Source organism: Solanum tuberosum, unplaced genomic scaffold (assembly GCF_000226075.1).
Source record: "Solanum tuberosum cultivar DM 1-3 516 R44 unplaced genomic scaffold, SolTub_3.0 scf00031, whole genome shotgun sequence".
NCBI lineage: Eukaryota > Viridiplantae > Streptophyta > Magnoliopsida > Solanales > Solanaceae > Solanum > Solanum tuberosum.
Window position 1 is genome coordinate 1465677 of NW_006238957.1, and position 16796 is coordinate 1482472.

A 16796-nucleotide genomic window follows, 5' to 3' on the forward strand; every position below is an offset into this window, starting at 1 on the left:
TGAAAAATCACAACCCTTTGAAAAAAGTCACAACTCATCGGAAAAGTCACAACTCATCGAAAAAGTCACAAACTAAGTTAAGGATATTATTGTAATTTAACATTCAAGTTAGGAGTTCATGTTTTTAAAGTAATATATATATATATATATAAATATATATATATTCCCAAACGGGTCACCGGGCTTTACAGCTCAACTATTCGAATTTGGCTATTTAGATCGGGTTTATGCCAAGCCAGATTTACAAGAATTGTCCAAATTACCAATACATCTGATAAGTTCAGTAAAGAATTATGCAAAAGGCGACGATGTTTATTGCAGGTTCTTCAACATTTCTATGGAAAGCAAGGATTTGCAAGAATATTTCCCAAACAATCAACTACATAACAATGATAAAATTAAAAGATTTTAATGTTAAAGCCACCGGAGTTGATAAAAAACTTCCACATTTAAACAAAAAGTGGATACAAACCAGAAGAGCGTTAGGAATTAAAGCATTATACTTTATTCTTAAACGTTTTTATAATGATATATATATATATTCATGACATATGATTACATGAGCATACCATACATGTTTAATTCAATGAGGTCAGATGTCGGCCATGGAGGTCATAACAGTTTCAGTTTCAGGTGGTATCTCTATTATCCTTTTGTCACATCTATTTATGATTTCACCTGCTGCCTTACTTATCAGTATATTTTTATTTGTATTGACGTTCCATTGCCTGGGGACACAACATTTTGTGCTACAGGTTCAAAAACGGGCCCTGATCGGCCTTTGCAATAGGGATGTTGTCTCAACTGAGGATTGGTAAGCTCCATTCTTCTTGGAGTTAGTGGGGTCGATAGGTTTTGCATACTTGAGTTTGTAGATGATTGTTTGTATCATTGGGGAATTTTCCAACCATTTGAGTTGTGATATTCGTAGAGACTTTTGGACATACTATATTGGGTCTTTTTAGCTTTCCGTTATAGCCTTGTCATCTTGGCGTAGATGTGATTTCAATTGCAGCCTTATCGGTTGCTAGTTCCTTATCATTTAAGATTTCCTTGCCGGTCCTTTCATTATGTCTTTGATATTATTGAGACCTCGCCAATACAATTATCTTATTTCACTATGTTATTGTAAGGGCCTTGTCGGCCCTCATTGTACCATTTCCTTTATGTTTTAGTGGTTCACTCGGTCAAGTGAGGCGCTAGGTACCTGTCACGCCTCTCCTAGTTTAAGGCGTGACATAATGTGGAGACTATGGAAGTTCAAATTCCGTGTGGATGATAGAGTAAGGAGATGGGACTATAAGGACCCTCCAAGTGTTGGTTTTGTGAAATGCCTAACCAAGAAACACTTGCTCATGTGTTTCTTAAATCATATATAGCTAACAGGACTTGGTCCTACTTTTTCTCTTTTGCAGGTTTAAACATGGTAGGACTTCAACTGAGAGAAATTATAATGCTCTGGTGGGGAGGAAACATCAAGAAAGACTTGAGACCATACTACAGATCTGTACCAACATTTGTAATATGGGAACTATGGAGGAGAAGAAACAAGATGAAGCACGAGGGGAAGAAAACATCTTTGCATAGGATCATCCACAATGTCACTAGGAACATATTCATGTTGATTCAACTGAGGAAAACACGGATGGCCAGCTGTCCAGAAATGATAAAAGAACTGGAAAGTTATAGGACTAGGATGAAGGTTATATAGTAAGTTCATATTCCTTTTGCCTAAGAGATGCTACATGAGATATTAGGGCTACCATTGAGAACACCACGAACATATTTGCGGAAGCTAAAGCTATTTTAATAGCATGTAAGCATTGCAATCAATCATACCACAATAGAGTCATCATTTAGATGGATTCAGTGTTACTAGTTAAGGACCTGAAGGGAAGTAGGCTGCTCCTTGGATAATTGCATATATTGTGGCAGAAATAAAGACATATATATGTAGAATAAAGAACATATCTTCTGGCATTTTCTAAGGGAGGGGAATCAGCTAGCAGATTACCTGGCTAATATAGCCATTGATGAAGGTAATTGCTACTACACAGATTTTATAAGCATAGAAACAAAAGGGATAGAAATTATAAATAGCGATAAATTAAATTGCCCCTATATAAGAGTATTACCAGCGCGAGGATTTTAGGGCAGGGGAGGCTACACCATGATGTTTTTCACATTCACGACATTTACAAAGGTCAGGATGGTGTCAAAGTTAGTGAAATGCTATCTAGCCTAAGCTATTACAACTAACAAAATGGGAAGATCTGGGGTCAGTCAGACTGTTAAATCTGGAAGAAGCTTGCAACACTTATCCTAGGCGGTGGATCAGAGCTACCCATTTCGGAACCACCTGCAGAGAATCAGAATTTAGGGCCCATAGGGGGAGAAAGAAGGAGAACTATGAGTGCTCACCAAGTGAAGAAGTAACCCTCCATTGGACTAGATCCATCAACAAAAACAATGAGCATAACCCATAAAACCCAACTGAAACAGGAACAGAGATCAGTAACAAGAAAGAAAGCAGAAAGGAGACCAAAAAACTTACTCATGATAGCTGATATAAGACCAAGAAAGAACATCAACTCCAGCTGGTTGATGATCCAAAGCTAAAGCAAGTGGAGACTAGGGTCGGTCCACGACGACAACATTTCTCAGGTGGAGAGGGTTTTTAGGAAATGGAAAGAAGGATTTGAAATAGAAAATCCTAGACAAGCCAAGACTAATAGAGCGACAAAGGCGGATGTCCGGAATGGGCATGTGTCCTTTTTGTTTTGTACTTGGTGGATTTGGATAATAAACCCAAATGAGTTTGTACTTTTTTTTTTTTCTACTCCTATTTATAAAAGACTCCCAAAATTTGATTAAAAAGAAATAGGTTGTGTATGGAAAACGATATATGTCGAGGGCCTCTATTTATTTTGACTACAAAAATAGGGATTGTCTTTACTTACGTGACTTAGAACTAAATTAATCATTTTTGCAAAATGTATTAAGGACCATTTCAATCCTTCATTAGATTATGAAACTTACATAACTATGTTGTATTAAGAAAATATTTATCATTTATAGTAATAACATATTTTTCACTTGAGCACTTATAATACATATTACAAAGAACAATTTATAAAAACATATAAATTTTATTGATGGATAATACATTTATCACACATTTATAATACATTGTCAATTTCTTACCAAACAAGTATAGTATATTTTAAAACACTTATAATACATTTATATTCATGCATAATTTACTTTTAATACATATTGCAGATTTATCATAATATTGTTATGCATGACTATAAATGATTATAAATAAAAAATATCACTAAAATCAATAATTATTTTTCCTTTATATATTAAGGAACCAAAACCCATATATTAAGTATTTATTTATTTTTATTAGAAGTATGGTAACTATGTGAAAAAAGCAAAAATTAAATGTTAGATATGTAAGTGAATATATATATATATATATACGTATGTATGTATATAGTTGTGTGACATAGTCTTGACTTAACAAAAAAAAAGGAAGAGAAACAGATTTTTAGGTAATTTGTGGAAGGAAGACCAAAGTAAGAGTAACGGTGTTGTGGACATTTTGTTGTTTTGTTTTGACCATCTCCTCCCCTATTAACGAGTGTACCAAACCTTGAGGAGGAGAAGGAGAAGGAGAAGGGGATCAGAAGAATGCATCCGTTGAATGCAGTGGCCGTGGTTCGAATGGCAACGAGGAACGGGGATGTCCCAGCTGGTCTGGGGGCAGAAATAGCATTTGGGACGGTGTCATGGTTTGTCTACGCTGGGATCTCATGTGTCTTAGTACTCTTTGCTGGAATTATGTCCGGATTAACACTGGGTCTCATGTCTTTGGGTCTCGTTGAACTTGAGATCCTTCAACGAAGTGGCACCCGCTCTGAGAAAGACCAAGCAGGTACGTATATATAAAATGAATTCATGAGATGTACATTTTTATATAAATAAATACTACTTTTTTTATATTTTTCAGCTACAATCCTTCCTGTTGTTCAGAAGCAACATCAGCTTCTTGTCACACTACTTCTTTGTAATGCTGCTGCAATGGAGGTAAACTCTCTCTGTCTCATTCACTTTATGCTCTCTTAATATATAGCACTAATTTCTCGAATATTTTTTTTTTCAGGCCCTGCCTCTATACCTGGATAAGCTTTTCAACCAATATCTGGCCATTATACTATCAGTAACTTTCGTTTTGTTTTTTGGAGAGGTAAATTGCATGGAAATCTGGATTTCTCACCATTTAAAATCTATCTATATATATATGCTATAAATGTTTGTTTTTTCTCAGGTTATTCCTCAAGCAATATGCACAAGATATGGACTTGCAGTAGGTTCTAACTTTGTTTGGCTTGTTCGTATTTTGATGTTCCTATGCTATCCTATTGCTTACCCCATCGGAAAGGTAATGAGTGCAGTATTTTAGAATTGAGTGGCCGGGGAGTTTATTAGAGTAAAAAATGGTGTCCATGTTCATTATGTGTTTGCAGATCCTAGATTGTGTATTGGGACATAATGAAGTACTATTTAGAAGAGCTCAGTTGAAGGCCCTTGTTTCAATCCACAGTCGAGAGGTTAGTGTGTGTGTGCGCATATGTATTTTCCTTTGGGAAGCGATTATTTGTTAATAGCAAGTCTGTTTCAGGCTGGCAAGGGAGGTGATCTCACACATGATGAGACAACAATCATTAGCGGAGCACTCGATTTGACTGAGAAGGTACTCATATCAATATTCTCATTCTCCCACCTACATCCTCTCTCTCTCTCACACACACCTTCTTCCTTTCTTCTCAAAATTGTTATTCATAGACTGCTGAGGAGGCTATGACACCCATCGAGTCAACATTTTCATTGGATGTCAATTCAAAGCTCGACTGGTAACTTTTTTTTCTTCTCAACATATATATGTTACTAGTTTCTGGACACGTGTTTCACACGTGTGTCCCATACAAGTAGTTCATAAAAAATAAATCATATCAAAAATACATTGTAATGAATAATAGAATAAAGTGAAAAAGTACAAGCTAAAATAGATGAATAGTTAGCTTATATTCAAATGATTTCTTCGTTGAACAATATTAGATGATTAAATATTATTTTATACTACAAAATTAAACAACTAAATTTATCTAGATAGGTAAAATGTATAATGAATTATATTTTGAGCAATATTTAATGTATTGATATATTACATGATACTCTTTCATAAGTAATGTTCTTGATGTGTATTCCATTTGTTGTTTTGATTACCGATTTCACCGGTTAGAGTAGTTTCATTTATCCACTTTAATTATATAATTAGGAAAACATTAATAAACATATATCACCAAAATATTATATATGAATACCTATTCTTTTTCATTTATCCATTTTTTTTTACCAACTTCAGCAAATTTAAGGTATCAAAAATTAAAGTTTCAAACAACTTCAAGCTAAGCAAAGACTCAAAGCTAATGGTAAAGGTATGACATATAAGAGGACCAAAAGTCAATCTGTAACACTTCTATGTCAATACATCAATTTAATTTTAACTCATAAACATGAATATAAGAAACATTGATAATTTATATAAAACTTAAAACTCATAAAATATTATATCAACAAGAATAATATATTTTTACGAACACGTTCACAGAAAATAACAAAGCTGAAAAATGAACTTACTCTTTAAAATCTTTCCTCTAATGCTTCCCCTAATGGAGAGAGTTATACATATTCTTGGTTTATTTATATAAGTTGATCATTGAGCATAATTTAATGGAATAGATAAGATCATTCATTATCAATTAAGTTAGGTAACTAAAGAAAATCAAAAGTTTTATTGTTGGAGACGAAAAGACTTAAACTATGAAACAATGTTCTTTCCAACTTCCAAACAACAGCTACGTACAACCATTGTTATGCGATTCATACATTGCAAGTACAAAAAAAACTAAGAAAAAGAATGAACAAAAATTACACAAGAAAATGTTTTGTTGAGAAAACATTGTATTCTAAATTACTATATATTAAGATAATATGCTATAATAAGTATGTGATAGAAGAACAGATAATATGTAGAAGCTTCAATCAAACTAATCAATGTTGGAATGTGAAAAGGTTGTATTTTAATTAATATTGAGGAAATTTGCTACTATAATAATTACTGGCAGATGAACCATCTATTGCTTATCCGGTTCAATGCATATGGTTATTAATAAGTTTTATATTTTAGAATTATAGTTGCTGGACAAATAATGTTATCTTTATATAATTAAAATATTATTATTTATTAAGATATTTGATTATATAAAGAGGTTCCCACTTATAATAATATGTTATTATGACTCAAGTTACTCCTTTTCTTTTTCTCATGAAAGGGAGGCTATGGGAAAAATTCTTGCACGGGGTCATAGTCGTGTTCCTGTCTACTCTGCAAATCCAAAGAATGTTATTGGACTTCTACTGGTGACCTCTGAATTCTCACTGTCACAGCAACTTTTAAATCTTGTTTCCCTAACTATTCAATTTTCAAAATGATTTTAGGTAAAAAGTCTTCTTACTGTAAGGGCCGAGACAGAGACACCAGTTAGTGCAGTTTCTATTCGCAGAATTCCACGGTATTAATTATTTGCATCTATATATATGAACTACAGTTATATATATATTTATATCCTAACAGCATTGTATCGTCAGTGTTCCTGCTGATATGCCTCTATACGACATACTTAACGAGTTTCAAAAAGGTAGCAGTCATATGGCTGCAGTGGTGAAGGCAAAAGGGAAAAGCAAAAAGCCTCCCTCACAGAAACCTGAAGCCAACAGTGAAAATTCTCTAGAAACTGCTCCTCTTCTGATGAAAAAGGACGGGAAGTCAGATAATGTGGTTGTTGATATAGACAAGGCTATACTGCCATCAGTATATACATCAGGTGATGCAGTGACAAATAGTGTGCTTCATTCATCAGATGATATTGAGGATGCTGAAGTAATCGGTATTATCACCTTGGAAGATGTATTTGAAGAACTGTTACAGGTAAATTTTTTTAAAAATTTCTAACTCTGTCACACACTTGGCTATAACAGATGGAACTTACATTTTAGAAACTTGTCACTGGTGCAGGAGGAAATTGTGGATGAGACGGATGAGTATGTTGATGTACATAAGAGGTGCTTGAGAATCGGGAACCTTAGTTTAACCTGATCAGTATTATTGATGTTGATGAGCATATGTTAATGTTCTTTCCATTGTTTACAGGATACGTGTGGCTGCAGCAGCTGCTGCTTCATCAGTAGCACGAGCACCTTCAATCCGGAAGTTGACAGCTCAAAAGGCAGCTGTAAGTACACATTAATAGAATAGAACTCTCCTGATAGATGATGTAAAATTCTTGAAGAGTCAATATTCCACATGTATTATAATTTCTTGAATTGCCAAAATCTGGATTCACAATTTGATATTGTTAAGACATCTCGACTACACCTGATTCAACCACATGTTATATGTAAAGCTAGTCAAATAGTAGTTTTATCTCCTTACACGTTTTCTGGATTCGACAGGGAGGCCAAAGTAAACAAAGACAAGCACCTAAGAAGTCGAGTGAGGAAGTTTCCAGCTCAAGAAGGATACAAGGGAGCATTGACGAGCCTCTACTGGAAGACAAGAGATAAACGGATTGCTGAAATCCACCACGCCTATTTGAGAGCGCAGAGTATTATAATTGTTTTTCCAATTCAATTTATGATTTTGTGACAACATATTTCTTTTATGCAAAACTTCCTCATTGTCCATAAAATGTACTACTAGTTACTATGTTCCTCTTATTGATTATGTTCACCACTTTTCGCTTCTCATAATCATTCTTTTACTCGTCTGATTAATTGAACAATATTTGTATCAGAGAAGATATCTTTCTATACTATCTTTGACGCAATATTAGTACTATGTTTTTGCATTTGTCACAGTAAAACTAGCTAGGAACTACAATTGTGGGATGAGTTTATCAACTGTATGCGGAGCCGGGCAGGTATAAAATTCCTAACTTCAAATTAAACTACTATATTTCTTTTGAGGGAAAAGCAAGGTTTCTCATTTCTCTACTGTTAAATTCTTCAGGCTACCATGTTCCCCTTATAAAATTCTCTTTCAATTGTTTATCTCCTTTACTCTAAGTTATTCTATTACTAGACACTAGCACGGGTCCAATATCTATTTTTTTTTTAATTTTAATTAATGTGGTAAAAAGTTGATTAAATTTTAATATGATTTTTAGGTTTTTAAGTTGTTAATTACTTTTTATTTGCTCAAATTTAATGTGAAGATGCCCATTAAGATGTCCATAATTTAAGTATTTTTCGTCATCGATAGTTGATTTTTCACTCAAAGTAGTTACAAGATATAAACAAATATTATCGACATTAAAAATAATAAAGCTATAACTAAAGATTATGAATTTAAAACTAAAAGTCATAGCTAAAACGGATCTCATAATTTTGAAAATATTATACACTAATTAAATTAAGGAAGAACAAAATAAATAATTTTACAATTTTTTTTCCCGAAACAAGCTGAAGCAGGCACGTCGACGAAGACGTGTCTGCTTCAGCATGAACTCTTTGAAAATATTATACACTAATTAAATTAAAGTAGAACAAAAGAAATAATTTTAAATTTTTTTCCCTAAAACATGCTGAAGCAGGCATGTCGACGGAGACGTGCCTGCTTCAGCGTGAACTCTCTCTTATATAATAAGGGAATTCTCTTTAGATTTGAACTTTCTTGATATCCATTGAAGAAGCTATTTAGTACTCCCTCCATCCAACAATAGTTGCTCACTATACTATTTTGGAATGTCCAACAATAATGGTCCACTTAATGAAATCAATGGATAATTTTACACTTAGTTCTTGATTCACCCTTATCATTAACTAGTTTCTGGATACGCACGTCGCGCATGTAGCCAAGTGTACCCATTACTATGAACTTATAGTATATGACAATCGTGCTCCACGTAAGTCCTTAGACATCTTATTATAATGTTTGACTTGTAAATATTAAGTATTTATAGGATTTATGTTGCACTAAAAAGTATAAATGATGGTGGATATAAGAAGAATTTCTACCAATTAGTGTTACACGGATAATTGTTAGAGTAAGAGTGTTTGAAAAATTAAAATATTTATCTAATTTTATATGGATCATTGATAATGAACTTTATACTTTTAGATCTCTCTATTATTAATTAAAGAGACAATATATGAATTCATGAGATAATGAACTAATTATAAATGCATGTTTAGTGAAAGAGGGTCGATTTTTTTCTTTGACACCACTCTTAGGCAGTCTACAACTCTTGCGAACTTCAGCCTTACACTGTCACGAATTTGACTAAGTATAGAAATACTTAACTTAGTTTTTAGACAACGAATCAAAGTTACAACACAACCAACGTACGGGAACTCTTCCCAACCTTTATTAATATCAAAATCAATACAGGAAAAAGGTTTCATGAATTTGTCTAAGGCCAGAACATTCTCCCCTGCCTTAGACGAATTTCCACCCCTTATAAAATTTCTGCACAAGGCAGTTACAACAGTTATATCGGAAGTTACATCGGCGGTTACATCTGACATGTATCTAACACTTGTCCTCACATAATTCAAACTAAGTTCCAGCACTAAATATTCTAAGAGATAGAATATATTTCGAATTAAAATACATTTTAACACTTAACTGAAATTACAACATTCTAACACTTAGAATATTTCAGCCTACTTTCAACACTAAGAATATTTCAGCTTACTTCCAACACAGAATTATTTCAGCCTGCTTTCAACACTTAGAATATTTCAGCATGCTTCCAACACTTAGTTTTATTTCAGCTTTTGTCTTGCCAACGTCAAGTCCACAACCTTGCCTTGTCAAGCCAACACACCGCCTTGTCTTGCCGAAGAATCTGCCCACATATAAGCCTTGTACGTCCAAGCTGCCTTGCCAACACCCAAGCATCTTGAACTCTTTGCTGCTCACTAACTCTTAGTTGCATAGCTGCACTATTTTTCCCACATACATGTCAAGACCAATGCCCGAATCCTTGCCATGCCTGCACGTCATTGGCTCAAGTAGACTACGGGTCTAACAGACCACCCGCACCACTTGAACTCAATGTCCTCATCGAGACTGTTTTAAGATAGTCATCGATTCGATCATCAAATTGCCAAAGGTCCTTCGCTTTCTCCTAGACTACATCAGCTGCACTCTTGCCTTTCCAATGAATCAAGAATTCTATCTTCGTATTCTTCTTAGTTGTGCCCACAACCCGGTGATCAATGATCTTCTCAATCTCGGCATCAAATTGTGTAGGTATTGATGGAGGAGCCCTCTTTGATCTGCTCCTATCCGGATCATCTGCATCTGCAAAGTAAGGTTTTAGAAAACTCACATGGAAAGTGGGATGTATCTTCAACCTTTCTGGCAAGTTCAGCTTGTAAGCTACTACACCCACTCTTTTCACTACTTTAAATGGGCTATCATATTTAGGAATCAAACCCCGATGTCTTGTCTTGCTTACAATCTGTTTCCATATCTGAAGAGTAAGTTTCAGCAACACTTTGTCACCCACCTTAAACTCTACTGAGCGACGATGTTGATCAGCATACTTCTTCATGCGCCGTTGTGCCTTGCGCAGGCTATCTTGTGCCTCAGAAAACATTTCAAGTCTGTCCCTTGCAACCCTGTACGCTGCTGGACACTTTCCCTGATTCTTAGTTTTGGCAACAACTAATGGCGTCATCGGCTGTTTACCCAAAACGATTTCGAAAGGGCTCATCTCTGTTGCAGACGACTTATGCAGATTGTAGCAAAACTGCGCAGTGTCTAACAAAACAACCCAGTTCCGTTGACTTGCACTCACATAGTGCCGCCTCAAGTATTTCTCTAGCAAATGATTTATCCTTTCCGTCTGTCCATCTATTTGTTTGTGGGTGATTTGCAGTAGAGAATTTTAACTAGTTCCCATTATATTGAACAATGCTGTCCAAAACCTACCTGTGAACCTTGTATCCCTATCACTCACAATATCCGCTGGAACACCAGAGTACTTGACCACATACTTATAGAATAATTCAGCAGGAATCTCAGATGAACACAAATTAGGTGCAGCAATGAAAACAAAATATTTCGAAAACCTGTCTACCACAACCATAATCGATGCTTTGCCATCTACCTTAGGAAAACCAGAAATGAAATACATGCTTACTGACAACCAAGGCCTTTCAGTAATAAGCAAGGGCTGCAACAAACCAACTTTCTTTTTACGTTCAGTCTTGTCCACTTAACAAACATGACAAGTCTTCACGTACGCCTTTATATCATCTTCCATTTTCGGCCAGAAATAAACACGGGACAGTAGAGCTAACATCCTTTCAACCCCCGGATGACCAACCCAAGTAGTATCATGCACTTCTTTCATCAAGTCTTTGTGCAGTCCACCACCATTTGGTACGACGATTCTCCCCCCTTTGAAATGAAGCAGATCGTCCTCGATCCAATATCGTCTCATAGTCCCATCTTGCACTTGACCCATCCATCTAACATATAATGAGTCATTTGCAGCACACAACCTGATTCAATCATAGAAATTAGTTTCAAGTTTCGAGATTGAATATACAGCATCAAATACCTCTTTTCGACTCAATGCATCAACAACTTGGTTGTGTTTTCCCGGCTTATGCTCCCATATGAAGTCATACTCGGCCAGAAATTCCTGCCACCTAGCCTATTTTGTACTCAACTTTTTCTGCGTCTTGAAGAATGTATTTGCAACATTGTCAGTCCGCACCACAAATCGAGTTCCCAATAGATAAACTCTCCAAACCTGCAAGCAATGTACAACAACAACCATTTGTTTTTCATGAGTCGAGTACCTTTGTTCTGCATCATTCAATTTTTGACTTTCAAAGGCCACTGGATGATCTTCTTGTACTAACACGCCCCCAATAGCTTTATCAGACGCATCAATGTGTACTTCAAATGGCAACTCAAAATCAGGCAACTTAAGTATAGGTTCAGACGCAATAGCTTCCTTCATATTTTGAAAAGCTTCTTGACATTGTACAGACCACACCCACTTCACATCTTTCTTCAACAAATATGTCAAAGCCGCTGCCCTTTTAAAATAACCAGCAATGAACTTTCTGTAATAGTTAGCTAACCCAAGAAACGATCTCAAATCCTTCACGCTGCGAGCTGCATGCCAATCAACAATGGCCTGCACTTTCTTAGGATCCATTCGTACTTGGTTCTTACTAACAAGATGCCCCAAATTTTTTATCTCTTGTTAAGCAAATTCACACTTTTCCATCTTAACATAAAGCGTATATTTCCTCAACTGAGACAGAACCATACCTAGGTGATTGACATGTTCATCCAATGTTCGACTATAGATAACAATATCATCAAGATAGACAACCACAAAATCATCAAGATAGTCAAACAACACATTGTTCATTAAGTTGCAAAAGGTAGCTGGAGCATTGGTTAGCCCGAACGGCATTACAAGGAATTCATAAGAGCCATATCTAGTTACACAAGTAGTCTTAGGCTCATCGCCTTCAGCTATTCTAACCTGTCAGTAGCCTGCCCTAAGATCTAGCTTAGTGAACCAACATGCCTTGCTTAATCTGTCCATCAAATCTTGCACCAACGGAACCAGATATTTGTTCTTCACAGTTGCCTTGTTCAGCGCCCTATAGTCTACACACATCCTCATCGTCCTATCCTGCTTCTTTTGGAATAAAACAGGTGCACCATAAAGAGCCTTAGATGGTTGAATCAGACCAGCATCCAACAAATCGTTCAGCTGTTTACGTAACTCAGCCAACTCCTTATGAGCCATTCGATAAGAAGCTTGTGCGGGAGCAACAGTACCTGGCAGCAATTCAATCTTATGATCAATATCCCTCCTTGGTGGCAACTTCTTTGGTAATTCAGGCGGCATCACATCAACATATTGTTTCAGTAATTCAGTCACACAATCAGGCACTTCTACCTTAACATCAGGCTTCAATTCGACTAAGGCAGCAAGTATAGTTTCATCACCTTTCCTCAACCCTTTGTCGATTGACATAGCAGACAGCAACATCCCCTTGTCTTTCTTCTTTGCAACTTTGTTGACCTTTCCAAATGGATAAACACCCTTCACAAACCCAACATTGCCCTCATTCATAATCATCATCCCATCTAAGTGTGGAAAAGGAACAACTGAAATTTTCTCTAAAAGTCAATACCAAGTATGATCTCAAAATCTCCTAACGGCATCACCATTAAGTTATGTTTTCCTACCCAATTCTTAGCCGACATAGACACCCCATAAGCCATGCCCACAATGGCTTGTGCCTTAGCATTAACTGTTTTGACGTAGGAAGGGCTTTTAGTCAACTTAAGCCCTAATTTTGCAGCAATATTAACATCAATAAACGTATGAGTAGCCCTTGTATCAGCCATAACCATCACAAATTTATCCTTAATTTTTGTTTCTATATGAATCAATGAAGCATATGGATTTGAAGTCTTAGACGTCCTCTCAACATTATTAACCAACGTAATATGATTGAAAGACAAACCTAACAGATTTACCATGGCAGCCACAACTTCCTCTTCCTCTTCACCCTGATTCAATTTTCCAGCAAGCAAAGTGTTCACCCTTTCCAGGTTTGGACAAGACTTAGCCAAATGAGGACCACCACAAGTCCAACAACCCTTCGAATTTCCATCCTTATTCTTTGGTCTGTTTTCTTTATTTCCTTCTTTCATTGGTGCCTTCCCTTTATCATTAGCATAGTCTTTACGATTCTCCCTTTTCCATTCCCCCCTCTTCTCACCTTTTTTCTTAGGTTTTGAAGTAAAAGGAACATCAGCAGCAGGTCGAGTCATCCGGAAATCCATTAACGAATCGGCAACAACAATTGCCCCTGGTAAGTCCTTAGCATTCTGCCTCCGAAGTTCGTTTTGAGCCCAGCCTTGCATACCCGAAATGAAATTATGTAATTTATTCTCATCAGACATATTCTGTATATCTAACATCACATAGGTAAATTCTTTAATGTAATCCCGCACCGAACTAGTTTGCCTCAATCTCTTCAATTTGTCCCTCGCAAGCCATGAGGCATTGCTAGAAAGAAATTGATCACGCATTTCTTTCATTAACTTGGACGACGTATCAATTCTGGGTCGTCCAGCACTCACATCGTCTGCATTCCGAGTCCTCCACCAAAGTTTAGCATCACCAGTCAAGTACATCGTAGTGATATTCAACTTGTCCGCATCTGGCACCCTTGAAGCAGTAAAATATTGTTCCATATCCCAGATGAAGTTTTTCAATTCTTTAGCACTCCTTGAGCCACCAAAGGCTTTTGGTTCCAGAATTTTAACGTTAGACGATTCCCCACGAGTTGAACCTAACGCTGCCACAACCCGACACAATACAACGAGCTCTGTACGAAGGTTTTCATTATCCTTCTACAGTCCCTCCAATTGTAATGTCGTTGCCTTACAAAAATTCAAGTTTTTAGCCATGTGCTCGTCTACATCGTTTCGATACACACCGATTTCACCTTGAACTTTGTCAGCGTCCAGTCTCAAATTGATAATCTGCGTCAAAAGATCCACCAACACTAGGTCGTCCATTCTTTCATCAGTGATCCCAACGAAGGCTTCAAATCTGCGCACCAACCTGAAGTTCTGCGTTTGTCACCATCGTTCAACCGCGCTCTGATACCAATTGAAAGAGGGTCGATTTTTTTCTTTGACACCACTCTTAGGCAGTCTACAACTCTTGCAAACTTCAGCCTTACACTCTCACGAATTTGACTAAATATAGAAATACTTAACTTAGTTTTTAGACAACGAATCAAAGTAACAACACAGCCAACGTACAAAAACTCTTCCCAACCTTTATTAATATCAAAATCAATACAGGAAAAAGGTTTCACGAATTTGGCTAAGGCCAGAACATTCTCCCCTGCCTTAGACGAATTTCCACTTCTTATAAAATTTCTACACAAGGTAGTTACAACAATTACATCGGAAGTTACATCTGACATATGTCTAACACTTGTCCTCACATAATTCAAACTAAGTTCCATCACTAAATATTCTAAGAGATAGAATATATTTCAAATTAAAATACATTCTAACACTTAACTGAAATTACAACATTCTAACACTTAGAATATTTCAGCATACTTTCAACACTTAGAATATTTTAGCTTACTTCCAACACTTAGAATTATTTCAGCCTGCTTTCAACACTTAGAATATTTCAGCATGCTTCCAACACTTAGTTTTATTTCAGCTTTTGTCTTGCCAACGTCAAGTCCACAACCTTGCCTTGTCAATCCAACACACCACCTTGTCTTGCCGACGACTCTACCCACACATAAGCCTTGTACGTCCAAGTTGCCTTGCCAACACACAAGCATCTTGAACTCTTTGTTGCTCACTAACTCTTAGTTGCACAGCTGCACTGTTTTGCCCACATACATGCCAAGATCAATGCCCGAATCCTTGCTATGCCTGCACGTCATTGGCTCAAGTAGACTACGGGTCTAACATATAGTTATTCAACATATCTGCCAAATTTTTTATATTATCCATGTAAAACACAAATGATTTGGCATATAGTAAAATATCTAATCTTTTATTGAGATAATTTTTAATTTCATTTGAAAATAAGAAATATAATATTGTACATGTTCCATGCGAATAATTATATAAAGTCTAAATAAGTACTATCTATTTCATTTTAATCTAGACACAAATTTCTTTATATAAGTAGAGAACATATTTAACTAAAATGAATAAGAAAATAATACATTATAAAAGAACATTTAAAACTAATACAAAAATCACTTACAAATGGTCATCACTATAATCACTTTACATAAAATAGTACAAATAATTCATTATTTTGTTGTAATTCATACAACATGATTAAAAAGTATTATTTCCTTCCAAACATTCTTTACAATCAATCCATCATAACGTCTTCGATCCAAATACAACAATAATGTTATTGCCTTAACAGTCTACAAAGATTGATGACAACTTTTGTTCTGCGGTCTATGACTATGACTAGAAAGGAAATCAAAAAAGAAGAAATAAATGATATACCAAAGATGAGAAAATTGATCTTAATTTATAACAGAGAATTGACATTAACAAACTTTAGTAAGAAGATCATATATGAGATTTGTAAATTCATTTCCCTTTCTAGGTGACTTTAAATAGGAAAACCTTGGGTGAAGGGAGATGAGAGGAAAAAAATAAAAGAGACTCATCAGTTTCCTACTTAATTATGTAACCTTTGATCTTCACCTATAATTCATTGAACAACATAATTAGGAGTCTTTTTGTCTTCTTGATAATAATTACTTATAACAATTTAATATTAATTCACCATACAACATGAATAAATTGTAACCGAAAGAATTTGATAAATTTGATAATGGCTTAATGTGTAACTTTCCCTTGTAGTAATTAAAATTTACTATTTCATATTTAATTAACAATTTATTAGATGATTAATAGTATTTGTATTTGATATAGGAACAAAACGGTAATCTAACTTTTGCCTAACATTCTTCTCACTTTTAGTATAAAATATGAATGAATATGAATATGATGATATGATGATATGATATGATGATAAATAATATATATATATATATATATATATATATTAAATTTAATATACATATAGATTATAGGTGAT

At 35.3% G+C, this 16796-nt stretch overlaps 1 protein-coding gene and 1 long non-coding RNA gene across 2 annotated transcripts; one reads left to right on the forward strand and one right to left on the reverse strand.

The window, feature by feature from the left end:
- Positions 1-2084: 2084 nt before the first annotated feature.
- Positions 2085-2826, reverse strand: LOC102602331 (uncharacterized). Its single transcript, XR_366896.2, has 3 exons — positions 2555-2826; positions 2422-2493; positions 2085-2359 (listed from the first exon to the last, which is right to left on the reverse strand). It is a non-coding gene; the product is annotated as an uncharacterized lncRNA (long non-coding RNA).
- An 848-nt stretch (positions 2827-3674) lies between these two features.
- On the forward strand, positions 3675-7809 carry LOC102602667 (DUF21 domain-containing protein At4g14240-like). Its single transcript, XM_006341838.2, has 13 exons — positions 3675-3943; positions 4019-4095; positions 4172-4255; positions 4337-4450; positions 4536-4619; positions 4691-4762; positions 4855-4922; positions 6405-6492; positions 6571-6644; positions 6721-7060; positions 7148-7194; positions 7283-7364; positions 7585-7809. The coding sequence occupies exons 1-13, from the start codon at positions 3700-3702 to the stop codon at positions 7693-7695; spliced, it is 1485 nt and encodes a 494-aa protein (XP_006341900.1). The 5' UTR covers positions 3675-3699; the 3' UTR covers positions 7696-7809.
- The last annotated feature ends 8987 nt before the right edge of the window (positions 7810-16796 follow it).

Bases quoted from the DNA above. Each gene is read 5' to 3' on its own strand.
- LOC102602667 (XM_006341838.2), top strand. From the start codon at position 3,700: ATGCATCCGTTGAATGCAGTGGCCGTGGTTCGAATGGCAACGAGGAAC. The intron at 7,195-7,282 runs GTGCTTGAGAAT...CATTGTTTACAG, and splicing joins TATGTTGATGTACATAAGAG to GATACGTGTGGCTGCAGCAG. The intron at 7,365-7,584 runs GTAAGTACACAT...TGGATTCGACAG, and splicing joins TGACAGCTCAAAAGGCAGCT to GGAGGCCAAAGTAAACAAAG.